The 20,271-nt window shown below is 39.6% G+C and overlaps 1 protein-coding gene across 1 annotated transcript in view; it reads right to left on the reverse strand.

The window, feature by feature from the left end:
- Positions 1-20,271, reverse strand: part of ARFGEF3 (ARFGEF family member 3) — an 88,817-nt gene that overhangs the window by 18,272 nt on the left and 50,274 nt on the right. The window contains exons 13-26 of the mRNA XM_018078155.2: positions 19,191-19,357; positions 16,985-17,150; positions 15,497-15,604; positions 15,012-15,227; positions 14,643-14,753; positions 13,105-13,255; positions 12,202-12,516; positions 10,492-10,625; positions 8,797-8,942; positions 7,068-7,247; positions 6,542-6,686; positions 5,934-6,056; positions 2,974-3,077; positions 1,294-1,438 (exon numbers count right to left, since the gene is read on the reverse strand). Of these exons, the coding sequence (XP_017933644.1) occupies positions 1,294-1,438; positions 2,974-3,077; positions 5,934-6,056; positions 6,542-6,686; positions 7,068-7,247; positions 8,797-8,942; positions 10,492-10,625; positions 12,202-12,516; positions 13,105-13,255; positions 14,643-14,753; positions 15,012-15,227; positions 15,497-15,604; positions 16,985-17,150; positions 19,191-19,357 (2,211 nt within the window). The remainder of the gene's footprint in view (positions 1-1,293; positions 1,439-2,973; positions 3,078-5,933; positions 6,057-6,541; positions 6,687-7,067; positions 7,248-8,796; positions 8,943-10,491; positions 10,626-12,201; positions 12,517-13,104; positions 13,256-14,642; positions 14,754-15,011; positions 15,228-15,496; positions 15,605-16,984; positions 17,151-19,190; positions 19,358-20,271) is intronic.

The following is a 20,271-nucleotide window of genomic DNA, read 5'->3' on the forward strand; positions in this document are numbered from 1 at the left end:
CTCCTGTCTTTGTAAAGTCAGTTTGCCTAGCAATGTTCTAACACCATTACCATCTAAATAACAAATTGGGTGACAGTTTTAGTGCTTAACTGTGACAAAAATCAAATCAGAAGGTTTCTTTGCTGTGGGATGGCCTTTCTATTCACAGGAAGACACCGACAGACAGAACCACTCCAGAACAGTAGGCAAAGCGTGTTCACCTGAGGTGGGGAGACCCTAGGCCGAGTCCCAAATCTGACTCAAAGCAGAGGCTTCAATGACTTGGGTCTCCCACATCCCAGTTAAATATTCTGAAATTCCTAGAGCGGAAAAAAGCAAACCAAAGCCAAACCCAAACAGAGAAAGAAAAAAGTAAAAGGCTGTTTTGTGAAAAAATAGGACTTGTGATTTTCTGTTTTCAGAGAGCACCTTTTCTCTCCTTTATCGAGGGTAGCAGTGGAACAGGACAATCCATGTGATGGAAGAGTCTAGATAAAAGTAGGTACCAAGGGCCAGTCTGGTGAGGCGCATGAATGACATGCACTGGAGTTAGCCTGCTTTCTGACAGGTTGGAGGTGATTCTACACAGAAACAGTCTCTTTGGAACAGCTCAATAGTTCAGATATTCAAAAGTGACTGTATTGCTGTGAAAGCCTCCTGAGTTCAGAAGCCGTAAGGCTGCATTCCTCTACCACTTGGCTCTGCACAGATCTATTTCATCAAACACCTGATTAATCCACAACCTATATAAACCACACAAATAATCAGGAGACAAACGTTGCTTGTTTTTTCTGGAGGTCATGGAGCTTTATATGGACTTCAGAAATTCACTGTTTATTTCAACAGACCACAGGACATAAGTGTGAAAACATTTAAACCATTATTCCTTATATTTCTAGACTGTAACTAAATACTGATATTTTTTTTCTGTTAAGGCAGGTCTGCCAATACCAACCTTAAAAGGTTTTCACTCCTTTACTTCAGCTGTGATCTAGAAAGTTTTTTTTGTGTTAGGTCTCAGAAATATACACTGGTTATATTATCAATATCAGGATAATAAAAATAATTATTTGTTAAAATATTGTTGTCTTGCCCTAGCAGATGGGTTTTATTTTTCTTATATACAAACTATATCTTTACATAAAGAAGGTGATGTGATCTGAACTTCCAAGTTCTGCGTGTGCACATGTGTATGTGTAGACAACAGGGAGACAAAGGGTTGAAGTTTTTGCTTTCAGCAGTTAGCAAAATTTACAGCAACATGTGGAAGAAGTAATTGATTAATTCTGCACTTACTGCTTTCAATACACTCACCAGTGTCGTCATCAAAGTCAGAAAGGATGCATTCAATACCATCCTCACTGCTGGCTGACTGTTCCTGCGCTCTTCGGGGCAAGTTAACCAGCCGACCACTGAGGAAGATGGGTTTCAAGGGCATTTTATAGATTTTGGCTAACAACTTGGGGAGGGTAGTGGAGAGGAGACAGAGAAAAAAAGAGAAGATAAGTATATATAGGAAAGTTTGTAAAAGCTATCACATACAACACAAGTATGTAAAATAAAATAAAAGCTACGAAAACACAATTAGAGTCCAGAAGTCTTCTGTTCATTGTCAAGTAAAGGGTTGAGGGTGAAAGAGAGGGAAAGCAGCAATTTAAATAACACGTTTCTGAGAAGGAAGTGTGCTCTCTTCTCACTTGTAAAGGGCAAATGTTACGACTCACTGATTGCACCTATGACCTATGAAGCTCCATTAGCTGTACACAAAATATGTTTAAGCTCTGAAGGACTAAGTAAATACTGATAAAAGGACCTGTACAGGTTTACTTCAGAGCTTCATTGCCTGGGTTGTCCATCACAAAACAAATACAAACTGCTGAATTGTGCTATAGTTGGGACTCTACCAGCATTTTATCAGGTCTTTCTAAAGTAAATAATGTATTTGCAATATATAAACAAGATTTTTTTTCAGTAATTCCTGTTCTTCTTCTACTGGCAAGTTAAAAAATATAAATGGCTGCTTCTTTCGAAGAGGAGAAAATATTTTCTTCTCACTGTAGGCTGAGGTTTGTAAGGATGAGGAATAGTCATGTGGTGCAAACAGTGTATAGACAGAACATACATTAGACATACGCATAGATATTCACTAATTTTTCAGTGAACAAGATAGCAAATTGAATTTGATGTCTGCTGTTTATTATCCTGAAGTGCCTTATTCTTCCCTTCTCAGTCTGTGTAGTGAACCCACCCATTATATCTGAATTTAGATATAAGTCCTTTTAGCAATGGTAATATCCATTTTTGTGCCTTTGTATTGTACCTAGAAAAAACATGTCTGGGGTCCAACAAAAAGACCTGCAGGTACTACAGAAATACAAACAACTTTATAAAGTCAGATAAAAATTGTCCAGGTAACCCAGGATAATAATATGTGCTGTGTGCAAGGAGATTAGAGGAAACACCCTAGCATTCCAATTGTTACGGATTTGCCCCAAGCTTCAGATAAGTTTAGATGGTACAGATAAAATGCTTCTGTGTTTCAGAGGGTGTAACCTGTTGCTCTTAAGATCTGAGAATTCTCAAGTTGTTGTTTGGGTTTTTGGGGGGATTTTGGTTTTGTTTAGTTTGGGGGTTTTTGTTTGTGTTTTTTTTTTTTGTTTCATTTTTGGTCTTTCATTCCCAACACTGTTACTGTTTAAGTAAGAATGAATTTAGTTTTAAATATGTAACTATTAGGTTTTGATTGTTCACATTTTCCCACATGCTTCCTGGGTGTGTTTTTATATCATCAGTTTTCTCACCACTAACTGGCCTACAAGGTATAATATTCCCTCAGATATAGCCACTGTCCATTTGGCAGTGCAGGATATTACCATCAGAGTCATCACAGACTTTGTTGGGCTCATGCAAACCATCTCACGACTGATGCAAAGCCTGCAGGTTAGAACTGTTTCCTAGGCGAGGTTAATGCCTGCATAAGATTGTTCATCATACCTGAGAACATCTCCTGAGGTAATCAAGCGCAGGAAGGCACAAGTCTGTAGATGCAGATCCTGATCCTGGCATACAGTCACCCACCTCCTTACAATCTACTTCCCCTGGGGACAGGAAAGGCAGCATTGGGAAGGACAGAAGAATATAAATAAACATAGAATTCTTTTTCCTTTTTCATTAGTTATGCCTTAATGTCTGAATAGAAGCCAGAAAACATCCTTTTTTTGATCATCTTAGATAACAACCACGTGATCCCCACACAAACAATACAGTAATACTGGTCACAGTTTGTCCACAAACTTGTATATGAATAAATGTTTTAATAACCATATGCCTATTTAATAACTCTTTAGTGAAGCCCTTGGGAGTTCTAATAATCATACATTATATTATCTGACTATATTGACTCCACTCCACTTTCTTCCATGAGTGTTGTAATTACTTGCTCATATTCTTATTAGTTGCTCAATTACTATACTCATTTTTTTCTATTCATTTGCAGCCCAGTGCCCTGGAAAACTTTTATACCACAAGTTCTTCCTTTTAGTTTATTTACTGCTTAAATACACCATTTTATATTTTGTGCTACTATATTTCCTTCTGCTATCTAAGTCAGGTGTCAATGTCTCACAGTTTCAACTGTATGATATACATCCTCAGACTGTAGTGCCTCAATATTGCTAGTATTACCAACTCTATGACATCAGCAGACTCTTTCTTTCAGGTCAGCTTCATTAAGTGAATTCCATAAGCAGAGCAGTTCCAAGGCATCCTGCTGCAGAGCTCCTCTCTGGACAACTCCATTCATTTCGCCATTTTTCCTGTCTGCACAGTCTGTTTTCCTCCCCTGTCAGCCAGTGTTCTGCCCACCTTAGAATACTTGCCTTATAACTATTTTTATGTTTTAGCCAAATACTTTCAATTCAGTGCCAAATTTGAAACTTTACTAAATGCCTATACATGTAAACATTCTGTTGTCTTGAGCTATTCCTCTCAGAAAAACCACAAGATAAATATGAAATGCTTTTAAGTCTTACTTTATTCTCCTTTCACTATATTTATTTGCTTTTTCTAAGCCCTTAACGATTCCCTCCATAATGTATTTTAAAGTTTTGTCCACTATTGAGATCAGCCAAGTCAGCCAGTGAAGTTTGAATCCTTTACTTTTACATTAAAATGCACATGGTATGGTATTTTCCTTGCTGAAGTATCCCATAGTCCTACTACCTTTAATAGAAAAAAAAAAATTCTTGCTTTTGACATGTGACCACAAAGGGAATGAATCCAAAAAATCCGGTATCATGAACTGCCCAGAGACTTTGATCTTTTGAGCAGTAAAGGTATTTATTAGCAGCACTGGGAGCAAGCCAACTATTGCTGGAAAAACTTGCTCAACCGCTTCACACAAAATCAGCAGTTTTTATACAATTTTCGTACATGATTAAATGCATATTCAGGTGATTACAACATCTATCTATGCATATTAATAACAGGCGGAGTATCGGTGGAGCTCAGGCGGGGCTTGAGGCGGTGCTTCTCTTGGCCCTCAACCTTGGGGGTAGTTCTGTCCTTCCTCCCATGGGTCTGGGGGCTTAAACTCATCTTCCTCAGCCTGACCTCTCTTCTTTTCCATTGTTCTCGACCCACTCACTGAAGCTTGGAAAAAGCTTTGGCTCCCGGCCTGTTTCTTCTATTCAAATGTCTACCTTATCCTACTGCATCTTAATTTATTACCTCTAGGCCTATTACATGTTCTTTTACCATTCTCTTAAATTTTGGTCCAGTAAGTAGAACAGAACAAGCACAGATCATTTTGGATGTTAGTAACTTGTTAGCAGGCCCAAATTTCTTAGTTAACTCTTTTGGGCCTGGTCTCCTGTTTCAGGGTCAAAATTATCTCATGTAACTAAGAAATCTAAAAAAATATAAGACAGGCTTTTGAACTCTCCAGAAGTCACATGAGTTCCCTCTATTAGTGTTGAACATGCAAGTTTATTTCTCTTTTGTAGTAATTATGGTTTGGCATCACAAGCTGAATTCTGCCCCCATCGAAATCGATGGTGAAATAGCTTAATAAGACAAGAGTAACATTAAAGACTAGATTTGCTGCAGTTAGGTGCTTCATTTAAATCAAAGGGAGTTATTTACAGACATAAAAACCTCTGCGAATCAATATACATATAGAAACCAAAAGCCCCATTTTACCACTCATCAAAAATTCTGTAATTTACATAACCAAAATACCCCATCATTGTCACAGTTCAATGAATAGTGTTGAATTCTAATGATCAGGGTGAGTGTGGGGGCAGAACCACCCAGCATTTCCCTTTGTTCTGAATTTTGGCAAAGCACCACAATTATTCTGTAGGGTCACCTTGACATGATGTTCTGGTCTCTGCTGCCCTCAGTAACACAATACAAAACACAGGGACAGTGGAGTTAGTTGCAGTGCTCAGGACCTCACAGAAGGTTTGGCAGGTTTTCAGCAGTGCATATACCAAACTACCACTGCTGAGATGGGCAAGGGTAGAAAGGAGACGTGCCTTTCACCTCCGAACATACCCTATTCCGTAAAACATACTCTATTCTGTTGCAGACACTCCCTGGTGTCTCTGCACAATGCCAGGCCATTTCTGCAATATTCTAGGTTTTGAGTTTAGTTGTTATTTTATTATTTAAATGAATGTAAGCAAGTTCTGCTGCAAATTAAGATCAGACAAAGCAGACACTTAATTGTGAGATGCATCTTTGCCACTATAAAAACTTGAAGAACTGAGAGTATTAAAAATGTTTACCAAATAATCCCTTGGTTTTGATTTTATTTTTTTTAAGCATTGTGGACTCACATTCTTCATTGTCTCTCTCTTTTCTACCATACTATGTATTACACAACTGAATTATCCTCTTCTGCAGGATCAAATTTGACATATCATGACTTAATAGGAAAGGAAAATATTTACCCAGTCCTTTGACAAACTTCATAAGGCACATAATATAACTGGTGGCAGCATTGGCAAAGACCTGGATGCTGTCTGTGTTTAGAAATGCTTCGAAGACATCAAACACTGGAGCCTGGCGTTTTCCTGTGGAAATAACGAGATGAGAACTCTTCCCCAATCCCCATAAAAATGATTTTCCAACCATTTTTCAACAAATAAATTGAATCTGTAGAATCTTTTCTATTCTGAGCAGAGACAGAAATGATCTTAAAAGTAAAACCTTCTGTTGCTCCTGAGGCAACTCATGTAGCCTTTCACAGGAAGTGATACAGATTCCCTCCTTCACCTAGTCTATGACAAATACAAGCATATGCCTGTCCAAATGGTAAGAGCAGGTCTGAGCTCTTGAACTCAGCTCAGTAGCTAATACTTCTGTTTGGTGCAGGTTTATGTTTAGTTTCTAGTTTAGTTTTTGATAACTGCCAAGGTGACATCAATCACGCAGAAAACTATTCAGACTATACAGTAACAAAATAGTCTTGTTTTTCCCAAGTAGATGATCAGTCTTCAAAAGCTGTGTACACCTGCATCCAGCCACTTATGGAACAGTCAGTGCAGTAAGTCCTTACCCATAGAGTATTCTCCTACAAGGTACTCTTTAACCTCTGACTTGTTGCTGCTGTGCACTGTTTCCAGGGCACTGAACAGGGGTCTCCATCCCGACTGGATCTGGGTAGAACACATTTCCACCAACTCTCCTATAGAGGTGACCACCTGTAGACAGTGTAGGAGGGGTTAAAAGAACAAAACCAAAAAATAGAACTGATATATAGATGAATCTTCAGAAGGAATGCCAATGCCTTCAAACAGATTCCTAGATTTCACTATGGCAGTCTAGATTAACTTATTATTTAAATTTCTTTAGATAATAGAAAAGCTTTATTTAATTGCTTTAAAGCCAGGTGTACTGTCTCTGTGCTCTACCACAATGCTGGCTTAGGTAGGCAGAGCACTCTTAATTCCTTGAAGATGATTAAGGGACAGAATTTGAAGGGAATTTGGAAAACACTCAGGTGGACCAAGTGCACTCTGGAAACCATTCTTCTTACAGGCATGGTAGGCCAGATACAGACACCCCAATCAGAACTGACTTGCCTGGTCCTGAACATCCTCATCACACAGCTCTAGCTGCATGATGCGCTCAAACGGGCGGAAAAGTGCCTCATTAAAGTGGAAGTGAGAAGGCTCATTCCAGTCCATCAGCACTTCAGTGAGGATGTCGTGGATGAAGGAGACAGCCTTTCGAGACACATGCCTCTCCTTATGACAGGCAGCCTGCAGGGAAAGGAGAAGAATTAGAGTATGTGCAAGAGAAAACATTTGGTTTTAGTGAGACATTTTTAAGGGTGGTAAGCACTTCATGTTGCTGAACCCTAAAAGTGGCTTCACCACTGATGTTACTAGGGACCCCACTACAATGAAAATGAGAGAGTACTGCCATGGAAACAGATCACTGAGACTCTGAGCTGCTGAGAGTTCCACAGATGCATAAAGGTTTATTAACAATTCAAAAAGTACAGAGTTAAAAATAAATAAATTAAATACTAAAACCCACAGAACAAAGCTCATGTGAAACATTGTCCTTTGTTTCTACTGTGTGACCATTTTTCCCTTCAAAAAGTTAGTTTCTGCAAATATTCACCATACCTATCTAGGCATGAACAAGTGCCACTTATTTGGCTATTTATGGAACTTAGAGTTTCTTGACACTTTTGGAAGAACTGTTGAAAAATTAAAGAGCAGTGAATCTGAATATAAAGTTACCATTTTGAGCAACTATGCAAGTTATCCTTTCTGTGATGTTACTTTTTACTGATAATGTCCTCATCTTCGCTGCAGTCAACCCAAAAGTCTGACCACTCCTGCATCTAAAAACATGGGTGGCACTTGAATTTAAAGTGGTGTGGGATCTTAAAAGACCTTAAAGTGTTCAAAACATGCAAAGTATTTAAAGAGATCTCAGGCTGTTATACAAAGGCAAGTAGGATACTGGTTTTCAAGATAAAGGGTTGTAAAGTAAACAACAAAAGCATTCTTTGCTATTTCTACTTCACTTAGAGGCATTCCATTGAGACTTCCTGATGTCTGATCTCTACTGTAAGACAGTCCACATATTTTCTCAAGTCAATGAAAGAAAGTGCTATGGCAATTTACTGAACAACTCATCTTAAGACTTCAGATAAGCATGCTCCCAACAGACCTGGGCAAATGACACCACATACCTCACCAACAGAAAGAAAGGAAGTACAGCACATTTATTCATACCAATGATACAAATCAAAAAGCTCTGAGAAGTCAAGACATCAGCATTTCATCAGAAAGGACTGAAAATTTGACTGAGGAAATGTCATTTGTTATGACTGAAATCCATTTTGTGGCTGCTGCTGGCATGCCACTGAGCAGTGTTCACAAGGAAGCAGAAGGAAAGGGAAAAATGTCATAATTCTTCCAGTTGGCTTTATGTAGGAAAAGAAACCTGCATCCTTTTATGGGAAGACTTGCAAGGCTGCAGATCTTGACTGGGAAAATAGGTAGATGGAGGAGTTACTTACAGCCTCTTGGTGTGGTTTCAGTTTTTTCACCAGACACATTTTGCATCATATTGCAAAAATCCAACACCCTGTCCCTGGTCCTGCCCATTTCAGTTACTTAAAAGCACATTCCTTTGTGGCAGTATTGCAGTATATGACACAGTTTATACAATACCTAGCAGATTTCACAATGTTGAGAGTTGTTATACATTTGAAGAGCTATCAAGACTTCTGCATCTTTTTCAGCTTTGCCATCTCTTGAACACATGCACATTTTTGTCCCCCATTCCTACCTCTACAAGGTGAGGTGCCACCAGGCTCCAGCAGCGCATGAGGTGGAGCAATGGGCGAGATTTACTCCTTACAATTCTGAGCATGGCATCACCAAGTCGGAACAAGTGAAGAGCACTCCTCCTGTCCTGGGTAGATTTTACTTCACCTACAGAAAAGTATAAGAAAATAAATGGAAGCTAAGCATCAGCTACTTCTCCATCTCTAAACGTCTAAATTGGAATTGAAATCAGGTTGAAAATTATTTATTAAGTCAGGGGGAGGTTTAAGGGGGGATGAGAAAAAGGAAAAAAAACAAAAAAAACCTCCAATGTAAAACACAGCCTATATCTGTGTAAGTAAAAGAACATGAGATGGATCCAAGTTTTAAGAACAACTTAAAGTATTAAACATACTTTATTTGGACTTAAGTGATCACTCCCTTTTTTTTTGCAAACGACAAAGTCTTGGAGAAATACTTCAGGAAAGTCAAGCAAGTAGTTAAATAATTGATAATAAGACCCAAAATGGTAGTTAAAAAAGCCTTTGGTGACATCTACAGGAAAGAATATAAACTGCAAATTATTTAGTTTGAGTATTTAATTTTGTATTTCTTATAAAGCAAAGGATACAAAGAACAGAATGTGAGAAAAAGCTTTTTTGTTCCCCAATCACTAATATTTGTTATTTGCTGTTGAAAGGGATTCATCTTCCATTGCTCTTACAACATTTGGAGAGATATTTCATCCCCTCATTAAAAATATACTGTTGCTTTTATCTCTAATGAAAGATATAATGAGGGGGCATACCTTAAAACAAAAAATTTTTTTAACATAAAATATAGCACTAAATTGCTCTATCCTAATTTCAATTTTATTATTATTAACTACTGTGGATTGACTACTACATACATGACAAGAGGATAGCTATTTATTAAAACTAGTTATGAATGTTGAGGTCTGAAGACAAAGCAAGAGCAAAAAACCAATCAACTTGAAGTGTCATATTGCAAATGACAAATAGCACTTCAGGGAAAGGGGAAACCGATTAAACTGGAGACATATATCGGATAAAATCCATGTTTGCTACAGGACAGAACAAAACCTGTATGACTAATGTAGCTTCTACAGGCGCAGTATAAATTTTAGTGGAAGATCTTCCTTTGTGCTCAGTCCTTCTGATCTATTTGAGACAGTGATGGAAACAAACATTTACAGGCTTTATACTGTAAGATACATGCCCCATCCACTCTGTTGGGGAAGAGCAAGCAGGGCAAATCCCACTGCTTTATTTAACATTCTTCATTTGTGTGCTTTGTTTGCTATTACCCATTTTCTGAACACTTCTGAAGTTACCCCACTGTCAAAGGTCTAACCTAAATCCACTCTCTTAGGTCCACATTCACCCAAGTTTTATACTGGACTAGGCTCCAAAGTGGAGTTGTGATTAAGTATCTGCAGATAATTAACACCCCCAAGAAAGAAATTAATGTCCTCTGAAGTGTTTCAAAGCAGGTGTGGATGCCCCAAAAAAGTGCTCAGCCTTTTCTAAAGACTTTGAATTGTTCCTACAGAAAGATCTTATTAGACTAAATTCTGTGTTTTATTTATATCTTGAAATTTCAGTTGGAAAAATCAGAACTATAAGAATACAAAATAGTCCTGTAAGCAGTACAGTTGTATATGAAACAGTTTGTAAGGGATCTTCAGGTGACTTACCTGGCATTGCTAGTGAGTAATCAACTGTATCTGTGACTGAATGGAAAAGCTGGGCCTGAGAAGCCTTCTTGAGCTGGTAAAGGAAGCCTGCCAATGCCGTCAAGTTTAACTTGTCAGCAGCATCTTCAAAGAGCCTATAAGTAAAGAACAGAATCTAACTGAAAATTCATGAGATGCAGACTTAAATGTGTATGTAAGAGGAAAACTCTTATCTGTTATGCCTGCTATGTGTTGCCTTTGGTGACACATTGGGTTATTGAGGCTTTTTCATTTATACAGTGCTACAGAAAGACTTTGATCCAGAAGCTTTAGTAATTGGAGGGTTGCTATGGGACCAACCAGAATCTTTTGAGATTCAACTATGGTACTGCAACAAAAAGTCACTTTTTCAAAGCAGTTCATGAACCACTTATAAAAAGCCTAAACAGTTAAAACATGCCCAGTCCTCACAACATAGATCATCATAGCTTCACTGACTTTAGAGTTACACCAGCTTGCTCCATCTGAAGCCACAGAGCCTTACATGAAAAACTAATGAAAGTCTTAGACCTAAAGTTACTGTACCTGAATGGTTATTTTGGAATACTGTGCTGATTTTGGCTGGGGTAGAGTTAATTTTCTCACCATGCCTAGTATGGGGCTATGTTTTCAATAAACGATAACAAATATAAGCCAGAGTCCTTATTTTCAGCTGCAGTGAGTCCATAAGATTTACCCATTAAAATCTGCACACTTAAAGAGTAAACATGTTTACACAGGAGGTGGGTTCCACAGAGACTACAGTGAATTTTCACATGGTGCAGCCAGAAATTGACAAAAATATGATCTTCTGACATTGCTTTTCATGAAAAACTTTCTATAGTCCCAGGAAACTGGGGATTGAGTCCTAATAAATGTTCACACTGGAGTAAAAGTGTGGAAATCAAACCTGCCTCATTAAGATTACAGTACTGCTATTCTCTAATCCTCAGAACCGTTGTATTGTGAACTTCCTAAATAAAAGATACTTTCTGTGCCCACAGTCAAACTTCTACAAGCAGTTTACGCATTACTTTTGGCTCTGAATTTACAAATAATGGCTTTCTATGGGCAGAGATCAAGATATAAAATGTCAGCTGAAGAAAAAAGATAATTACAAGCCTGCAAACCCAGCAAATTTTCAACTCTAGCCTGGGCTGCTTAAAAAATAGCAGAAATAACGTAAAAGTCTGAGACACATATTAGTCATCAGACCATGATGAAGGGACACTTAACCTAGCCACTTGGTGGCCCTTCCTCCTCTGGACACACTGGGGACATCTGACAAACAGTCCTGACAGAAGCAGCTGCTTTCTGACACAGTCTTGTCACTCAGTCCCTTCCTGTCAGGACAAGACACCCACTTATTTTGTTTGCTCTACTGAATACAACAGATTAATTTACATGCAAGAAATAAATCCATCGCTCTCAGGATGCATTTGATTTATGTGGCATATTCACTGTTGTGCACAGACATACTCAGCTCAGTAATTGCAGGGCAGGTACCACAGAGGTGAAAAAAACAGGTCTTTTAGAAACTGCTGGTTGTGACAAACATGCAGTCCTCTTGAGAAATTCAACTGAAGCAAGTGGCTGCAATGAACAAAGATTAGACCCACTGCAGCACAAAAAGGGTCATTTTGGTACTGTTTTGGGAACAAGGATCCTTGTTCCTGACAGCACTGCTTTTACCTGTCAGCTTGCGTGGAGAGCGTGAGAACAGCCTTGGCAGCACTGGTCCCACACAGCAGACTGCCTCCACGGAATTCGAAAGCTCTGCCCTTACTGTTGTCCTTGATGAGATCCTGGATAGAAACGGGCTGAATGACAGGATGGCTGCTGAGGGTGGTCTCCTGCTCGGGGGTGAGCGCCTGAGGAGAGTCACCAGGCTCAGAGGCTGGGTGTAGCCCTCCAGGTGCCTGCTGTGACTGGGTGATGGTAAGGGAGGGTTGGGAAGCACCATCACTGAAGTGAGTGTGCTCCAGAGTGCTGATGTACTCGCACACCCTGAGAACAAACAGGAGAAGCAAAAGATGAATAAACACCCCAAAGCACCAACTCCTCCCCCCACTAATCACAGGCTCACTGAAGAAACGCTTGGGTCTGTACTCCAGAGTACTCTTGGCTACCACACAGCCTCGTAAGTGGAAGAAGCCAACTGACATGGAAACCGGCTGCCAATTCACAGGCACTGATTTCTACATTTGAACCAGATACAATGCACAGGACATTTTCCTCAAACCATAAACAGACAATCTCTAACTCTCAGACCACACACAGATAACCTTTCTTCTTACGCCCTTTGACCTCCCATGTGCCTAGATAGCAAACAGCTTGGTGGAGGTGTCTTAAAAGCCCATTTAGGTTCCTGGGTCTGGTACAGTTTTCTGATAGTTTTGAAGTTTCTAAGTATTGATTTTTGTCTCTGAATAGCGGTGGAAAACTGCACCATCTTATCTTTTAGAGGTGCTGGCAGTTAATTCAAACACTGTTTATACAGAACATCCACAGAGTCTGTAAAGCCCTTTTTCTCAGTCCGTTACTTTCAGGCAACATAGTATAAATTCTGGTTATTTTGTGAAAGCTGGTAAGTACCTGAACACATGAGGCCAACAGTCTTGATTGTGGCTTCCCATCTCCAGACCCACATTAAGGACTGCATCCATACACAAAACATGAGCAGTGTGCAAGCAGACTCCCTGCATTTTTCCCATCTGCTCCAGTTTCTGCTCCACTTTCTGTTTCACTACAGCACAGGGGGGAAAAAAATTAATTTCTCCAGTTTTTAAACAAACACTGGTGTGTATATAGAGTGATGGCAAAGTATTACAAACTGAAAGCTATAAAAACCATGGATTTAGACAAAAAACAAACCAGAGAAACTAATTTCTTCCTAATAAATTTAAGGTAGTTTTAAAATTAAAATCCCTTTTGACTGATCCTATATTCAAGAAAAAAAAAAAACAATGCTAGATTGACACATGCCACCCCCAAATTCACATCTTGTTGCCTACAGAACAGTTGCAGATAGCCAGTGATATTACGTATTTCTCTTCAGAGACAGCTGGCTGGCTATTTACTTATTTTTAACAAAATCTTCTTTGCTATGGAAAAAAAAGCATTTGGGGATTTTATATCCATTCCCATACAAAAATTTCACCAAAGAGTTTTTGTTAATGGATACTCTTTTCAAAGCAAAACTAATCTTGATCTGAACTACAAGCATTTGGACCCATTTTTTTTCCTGAGAATCCTTGAAAAGCTTAGTTTTCATGCTGCATCAGAAAGGATCAAATTTTGAAGCTTTGCAAGCTTACACAGAACAGATCTGTTGGCCTCTGGCCACTGCTGCTGCCTCCTCTTTGCTTCAGCATGGCCTGGCCAAGGCACTGCAGCCATATCTTGCAGAGCGATCAAAAGCTTGTTTTAGCTCAGGCTTTTTCAGTTTTGTTTTCTCTACTGAAACACCAAATTTAAGTGCCAAGCAGGGTCATTCATGCAACACTGTGTTTTCTTACGGGCTTCTTGCCATTATAAATCAAGTGTAATCAGACAAACTTTATGTACTTCTCCAAACAGTCATTGGAGACAACAATTGACTTTACTGACTTCCACTGAGTTTGAGGTGGTGGTATAGAGATGGAGAACTTTTTAGATGTTATAAAGATCTATTTTTTATTCTATTTTCATTTAACATGATTCAGAAACAGTTTTAAATATCTGACAATCTGATGAAAGATGTATACATCCAAGGTGTATACACAGGACAGGGAGAAGGGGACAAACTCAGCTTATATTACCACCCAACACATAAAAAACCCCAAATAATTTGGTCTTTTGATGCCCTCTAGTTGTACTACTATCACAAGACTTAAAAAGCACACATTAAAAAATGTTGTTGACTTATCTGTTGTTCCACTGATTTCAGCTGCATTTTAAATATAATTAGTGGGGTATAATGTTAAGAACCTAGGACAGCAGAACATGTACTGAAGATATACGTCCCATATGCCTACAAGTGAGTGGTGCTCAGTAGAAGAATGACAGAGGGGAATGCCACTATGTGTGGTAAAGTGCTTTCCAGTTGCACTTTTGCAGGCAATATTAGTTAGGTAATTTAATCACATAGTTACCTTGAGCTATAGTATCACTGGGTTCTTGGATTTCTTTTTCCTCTTTCTCTTCTTGGACACAGGAGGCAGCAGCCATTTGGGCAAGAGCAGATGCACAATTAGCAGCAACTCCTGTAAAGCAACAACACAATTACTGTTTGACTAACATTTCCTCTCCGGTCCCATGCAAACTCAACAAGAGACAGTGTTAAGGAAAGTTGGGTGGCTATATCTATGCTGTAGGGCAGATGCACTCTACGTGGATTGCCACAATCCATGTTCCTATCCAAAACTGGAACTGCATGCTGCATTTTTCTCTCCCAAAATCCTTCTAGGAAAGTTACCATCCTATTTTATGAGTCTATCAGGGCATCCCACATGCAACAGTACCTAGAGCACAGCTCAGTCGGGCTGCCCTCCTCAATCCATCCAGGCTCATGCAGATGGAGTCCTTCTCCTTTTGGTTCTGCTCCTTGGCTCCTTCTGCTCCCAAGATGAAAGCCAGCCCCTTGGAGCTGCCTGCCATGCGGCCGGTCAGTGGGGTGGACAAAGTGTCAATCAAGTTCTTCCAACAGCCAATTAAAAGGTATCGAGCAAAAGCAACTCCTGGAGTGGGAAAAACATTACTACTACTACTGGAAAATGTAGTAGTAGTAACTACTACAACTGCACATAACAGCAGCTTTATCATCAGTGGTAAAAAACCAAGTCACATTTGTCTTTTGCACACTGAACGAGTAGTTCATATACAATGTACTGATATACTTTCCTCAGCCCTTAAATTGTTATTCTGCACAATTTATCCAAATATATTTTCGGTATATAACAACCCACTGATGGTAGAGACACTTGCACTTATAGTACAGTCTTAATACCTGCAACAACAGAATCATCTGTCTTCCGGTTTTGGGAAAGAGGAGATTGAGCTGAAGCAGATGCCATCAATTGGCCACCAATTGCACTGCTTCCCAAGCCATCGATGTCTGCCAGAACATTAAAAAACATCAGATTACTATTTGACACACAGATGGTACAAGGAAAGTATCTCCTACTGGCTCTTTGTTCAAGTAAGTGCTATCACTCCTGTCTTCTCAGGCTTTTTAATGACTCTTTCTGGCAGCTTACTGAAGCCTTGGTATAAACATGAGCTGTGGTATCTTATGCTTTGCCCATAATAACCAGTATTTTGTTGAAGAGGGGAAATATCCCACTCTCAAAAGCTGGCCCTCACCACCCTGCTCCCCAAGTTACACAATGAACGGAACTCCCAGTAAAGATATAATGATATTTCTTACAGTTGAGAATTTACTACACACTTAAATCTATGTATTTCTTAGTATAAAATTTTAAATCTTGCTAAATCCTGTATCTAGATGTTCCCAGACCTCAGTCTGAGTCCTCAAGATGCACTGGAATCCTATGTCTTAAAAGTAAGTTTTAGGAGACCTGTGTAGGTTTAATTTCGACAACAGAAATACAACCCTTTCTCCAACACAATAAAAGATCAGCTTTTCACAGAGAGTTTAATGTTAGGGACACCAGGCTGATTTCTAGCAGTCCTTTTTCCACACGCTTCATGGCTATTGTTTTTCCAAAGTGTTTCTTTCAGCTTTTTAGCTCAGTAGCTAAAATAACACTGAGCTCAGTACAATCAGCAAAAAACTTTCAGAGCAGTGCCCTTTGATTACCAGTTATAGGCTCAGTTGAAGTCAGGGTTCTCCCTGCATATACTGGTTTAATTACATACACATTAAAGCCCACAGTGGATTTTATATCAATAAAATATCATAGCCATCCTGCTGTCTTTCAACTGATACAATTTGATTTTTTTCCTTCAAATGAAGCTAAGGATTGTTTTTAAGCATTTGTTAGAGGTGATCCAGGTTTTCAGTTTCTCTGTAGTGCCATTTGGCATATCGCTGGCATAGAACAAATCTGAACCAAGGGGAGTCCAATCTGTGGAAGGTTTTCAGGATCAGATGCCACTATTTATATTTGTACTGCACCACAGGCACACTGAAATGGCTTTGCTATGACATCAAGAAAACAGCAGCCTTATTGCTTATCATTAAGTCTACCAGAACTGAAGCTGACAGAAATAAGAGATGTTTTGATTCAATGAACAAAACTGCTCCCCCTGTCTCACACAGACAGGTTTGATTTTTTTAAACCCACACTTCAAAAGCATTCTGATGATCCAAACCAAACATTTAAGTACTTGCCACAGCTAAGTCTGGTTCCTTCTCTACTGAAAGTTTCCTGAAACACCACATTTTGTATGTAATGCAATGAAGCAGTGTGTCATTGCAGCTTGTTCTAGACGTGTTTTGAAGTTAGCCTGGCCACCATAATATAGTACTGACCAGTCAGCATGCTGATAAGTGGAAGACTGTGCTCCTCAGGGCTTCCCCAGTATCCAGCTTCCCCCAGCATGTTCCTTTCTAGCACCTGGTGGTACAGTTCTTCAATCCAGGCCTGGGAAAATACCATCAACACTCCACTGGACTGGACCTGCTTCATGAACTCCTTCTGCAGAGAACCATAAAAGCCAGATGTAAGACAACATTAAGCCCCACAACATGAGCCTCAGTTGCCAAACTTACTCTGAGTAAGGAACTGCAGGAGTAGAAATGAAGTTATGCAAAGATAAGAATTAACTGAGGATTGAAATAATATAATTGTTAAGGTTGGAAAATATCTTTAATATCATCAAGTCAAACAGCAGTGAACAGCACCATCGCCATGTTCACCACTAAACCATATCCTCAAGTGCCATACACAAACACTTTTTGAACACTTTCAGGGATGGTGAATTTACCACTTCCCTGGGCAGTCTGTTCCAGTGTTTTGAAACCCTTTTCATGCAAAAATTTTCCTAGTATCTAGTCTAACCCTCCTCTGCCACAACTTGAGGCCATTTCCTCTCATCCTGTTACTTGTTACCTGGGAGAAGAAACTGATCCCCACCCCACTACAACCTCCTTTCAGGTAGTTGTAGAGAACGATAAGGTCCCCCTGAGCCTCCTTTTCCCCAGACTAAACAACTCCAGCTCCCTCAGCCACTCCTCATACAAATTACTCTCTGGACCCTTCACCAGACATGCACCAGCACCCCAACGTCTTTCCTGAACTGTGAGGCCCAAAACTGAACACAACACTTGAGGTGCAGCCTCACCAGTGCCGAGTACAGGGGGACAATCACTTCCCTGGTCCTGCTGGCCCCACTTTTTCTGATACAGGCCAGGATGCCATTGGCCTTCTTGGCCACCTGGGCACACTGCTGGCTCATGATCAGCCAGCTGTGAACCAGCACCCCCAGGCCCTTTTCTGCCAGGGAGTTTTCCAGCCACTCTTCCCCAAGCCTGTAGTGCTGCACAGGGTTGTTGTGACCCAAGGGCAGCATCTGGCACTTTGCTTTATTGAACCTCACACAATTGGCCTTGGCTTATTGATCCAGCCTGTCCAGATCCTCCTGTATGTGTCTCTACAGTAGAGAATGACACGAACAAGGAGCTCTCCCTTTTCCTATTGCAGTTAATGCAAACCAGAATGACAGTTCTTGCACAGTGACAATAGGACATGCTGATCTCTCACTATTTTCACAAGGTAGGAGTAGGATCTCAAATTCAACAAAAAGAGGTTGTGGTACCTAACTCTGCCTGTCCAGCAATTGGGCCCTTCTGCATGAACAGTTATCACAGATGAACTGGTGTCCAATTATACATCAGAATGATCTCCAAAAATACTTTGGTCGCACTCAGGCCTACTGTGCACAGTGATGCCCCTAAAGAATGTTCTGAGCCACGGATTTGCACTTGCAGCAGCTGCAGAACATACCAGAACTAAGGATGATGTTAAACTCCATTTGTTTTTGAGATGATCTAGATTATAAATTCTCTTACACTGGAAGCTCAGCAATAATGATACATTTTGAGATAATTTTTCTTTGTTGTTTCATATAATCACAATTTCTTTTTCTTTTTAAGAAAACTCTGAAACAACTTCTCTTGGGCAACTTAGTTGAAAAACAGATTCATGTTTAAGAACTCTTGCAGGCTTCAAAACACTTTTAAAAAGCCCAAGAAGCTGAGGAATTTGAGGTGCCACAAAAATAATAATTTCACATTATTAAAATCTAGTTATTTTCCACTTTAACTTCTCATGTCTTGAACTACGGAAATACAAATCAAGTATTAAGCAACAAATTTGTCATCAGGCTCAAAAGTAGTTGCAAGATGAAGGTATGTTTATGCCCATTATCAAGAGACAATACTTGCTATATCACATGATGCCAAGGAAAACAGTTTATCCATCAAAATGACTGCAACTTTAATGACAATCAGTAAGCAGCATTCATTCCTCCACATTACAGAGAAGCTGTGTAATTCAAATGCATGACATTTATCATGCAAGATTCATAAGCAGTTTGGAGAACGCTTCATTTGCAATTACTATTTCTCCACTTAGCGAGCAGCCTGAAGGCTTTACGTGTGGGCTGGCTTATGTGAAGGGAAGCAAAATAAATCTTCATTTTTTTTTTAAACAGATTTCCCATATTCCCCAACTCACCAGCAACACAGGGGCTTGAGCAGGTTTCTTCCTGTAGTAATCTGAGTTGGCCAATTTTAGGTTAAGCAGCAGAGTGTAATGTGATACCACGTAGAGACTGTCTGCATTCATCAGAGTCTGGAAGTTGAAATTTAGGTTTCCCTCAAATCCTGGTGAGTGCATCATACCTAACAAAAACACCATGTGAGCTCTCACATTTTACACAGATTTTTCCTGGAAAAAAATATCAGAAACTATTCCTAGCATTTTGGCAGCAATAGATTGCTAGAATAGTTAATGAGTCATCAGTAAAAATTACTAAATGTACTAGAACAGGGAACAGAAAAATAAGTGGTTCATCTAGAATGCAGTGCTACAAGACAAACTGAACACTCCAGTCACAGTCCAGCAAAGCAACATGCTAAATTTGAAATACTCAAGGAGCAGCACCATTCATTGGGATGACTGCCAGGTACAAAGCAAAGGGCAGGATACATCTGCAATGCCAACTGGAAAGGTGAGGTGTGAAGGGGCAGACACAAGGCCTATGTATTTAACTGAGAATATTTTACCAAATGGTGCTAATGAGGTTAATAGCCCTTTTAACCCCCCAGTAAATCTGTTCTGGCTAAATCAGTTGTTGGATGGGGACTGGAGTGCTCAGCACCTTGCAATCAGGCTGTAATCATCATTCTCTCCATGGCCTAGAGGTATGTGGACAGATACCTGGGGCCAAGCTGGCTGGAACTTGTTACAACTCCAAGCCCTACTTGGTTCATACAAGACCTACTTCGTAAATGGCTGAGCACTTTCAGTTCTGTCAGACCAAGAAGACACCTATGAGCACTCAGTAGTCCTGAAAACACTACTGGTATGAAACGACAGCCTACAACCCTTCTTCCCATGGATGGCACATACATTTTCCTCTGAGTTAGCTGACCTACTGGTAGAAAAACATAAATCAAGTATGAGCAACACCTAATTGAATCTCCATGATCTATAGTTTGAGCCATGAAAAAACAAGAAATATTAGATCCCTCCACATGACTCACAGTATTTCATGGTTTTCACATCAACTGTAAAATCCATTCATATAATGTCA

The sequence above is a fragment of the Manacus vitellinus genome, unplaced genomic scaffold, assembly GCF_001715985.3.
Source record: "Manacus vitellinus isolate BGI_N305 unplaced genomic scaffold, ASM171598v3 scaffold_4_pilon, whole genome shotgun sequence".
In the NCBI taxonomy this organism is placed as follows: Eukaryota; Metazoa; Chordata; class Aves; order Passeriformes; family Pipridae; genus Manacus; species Manacus vitellinus.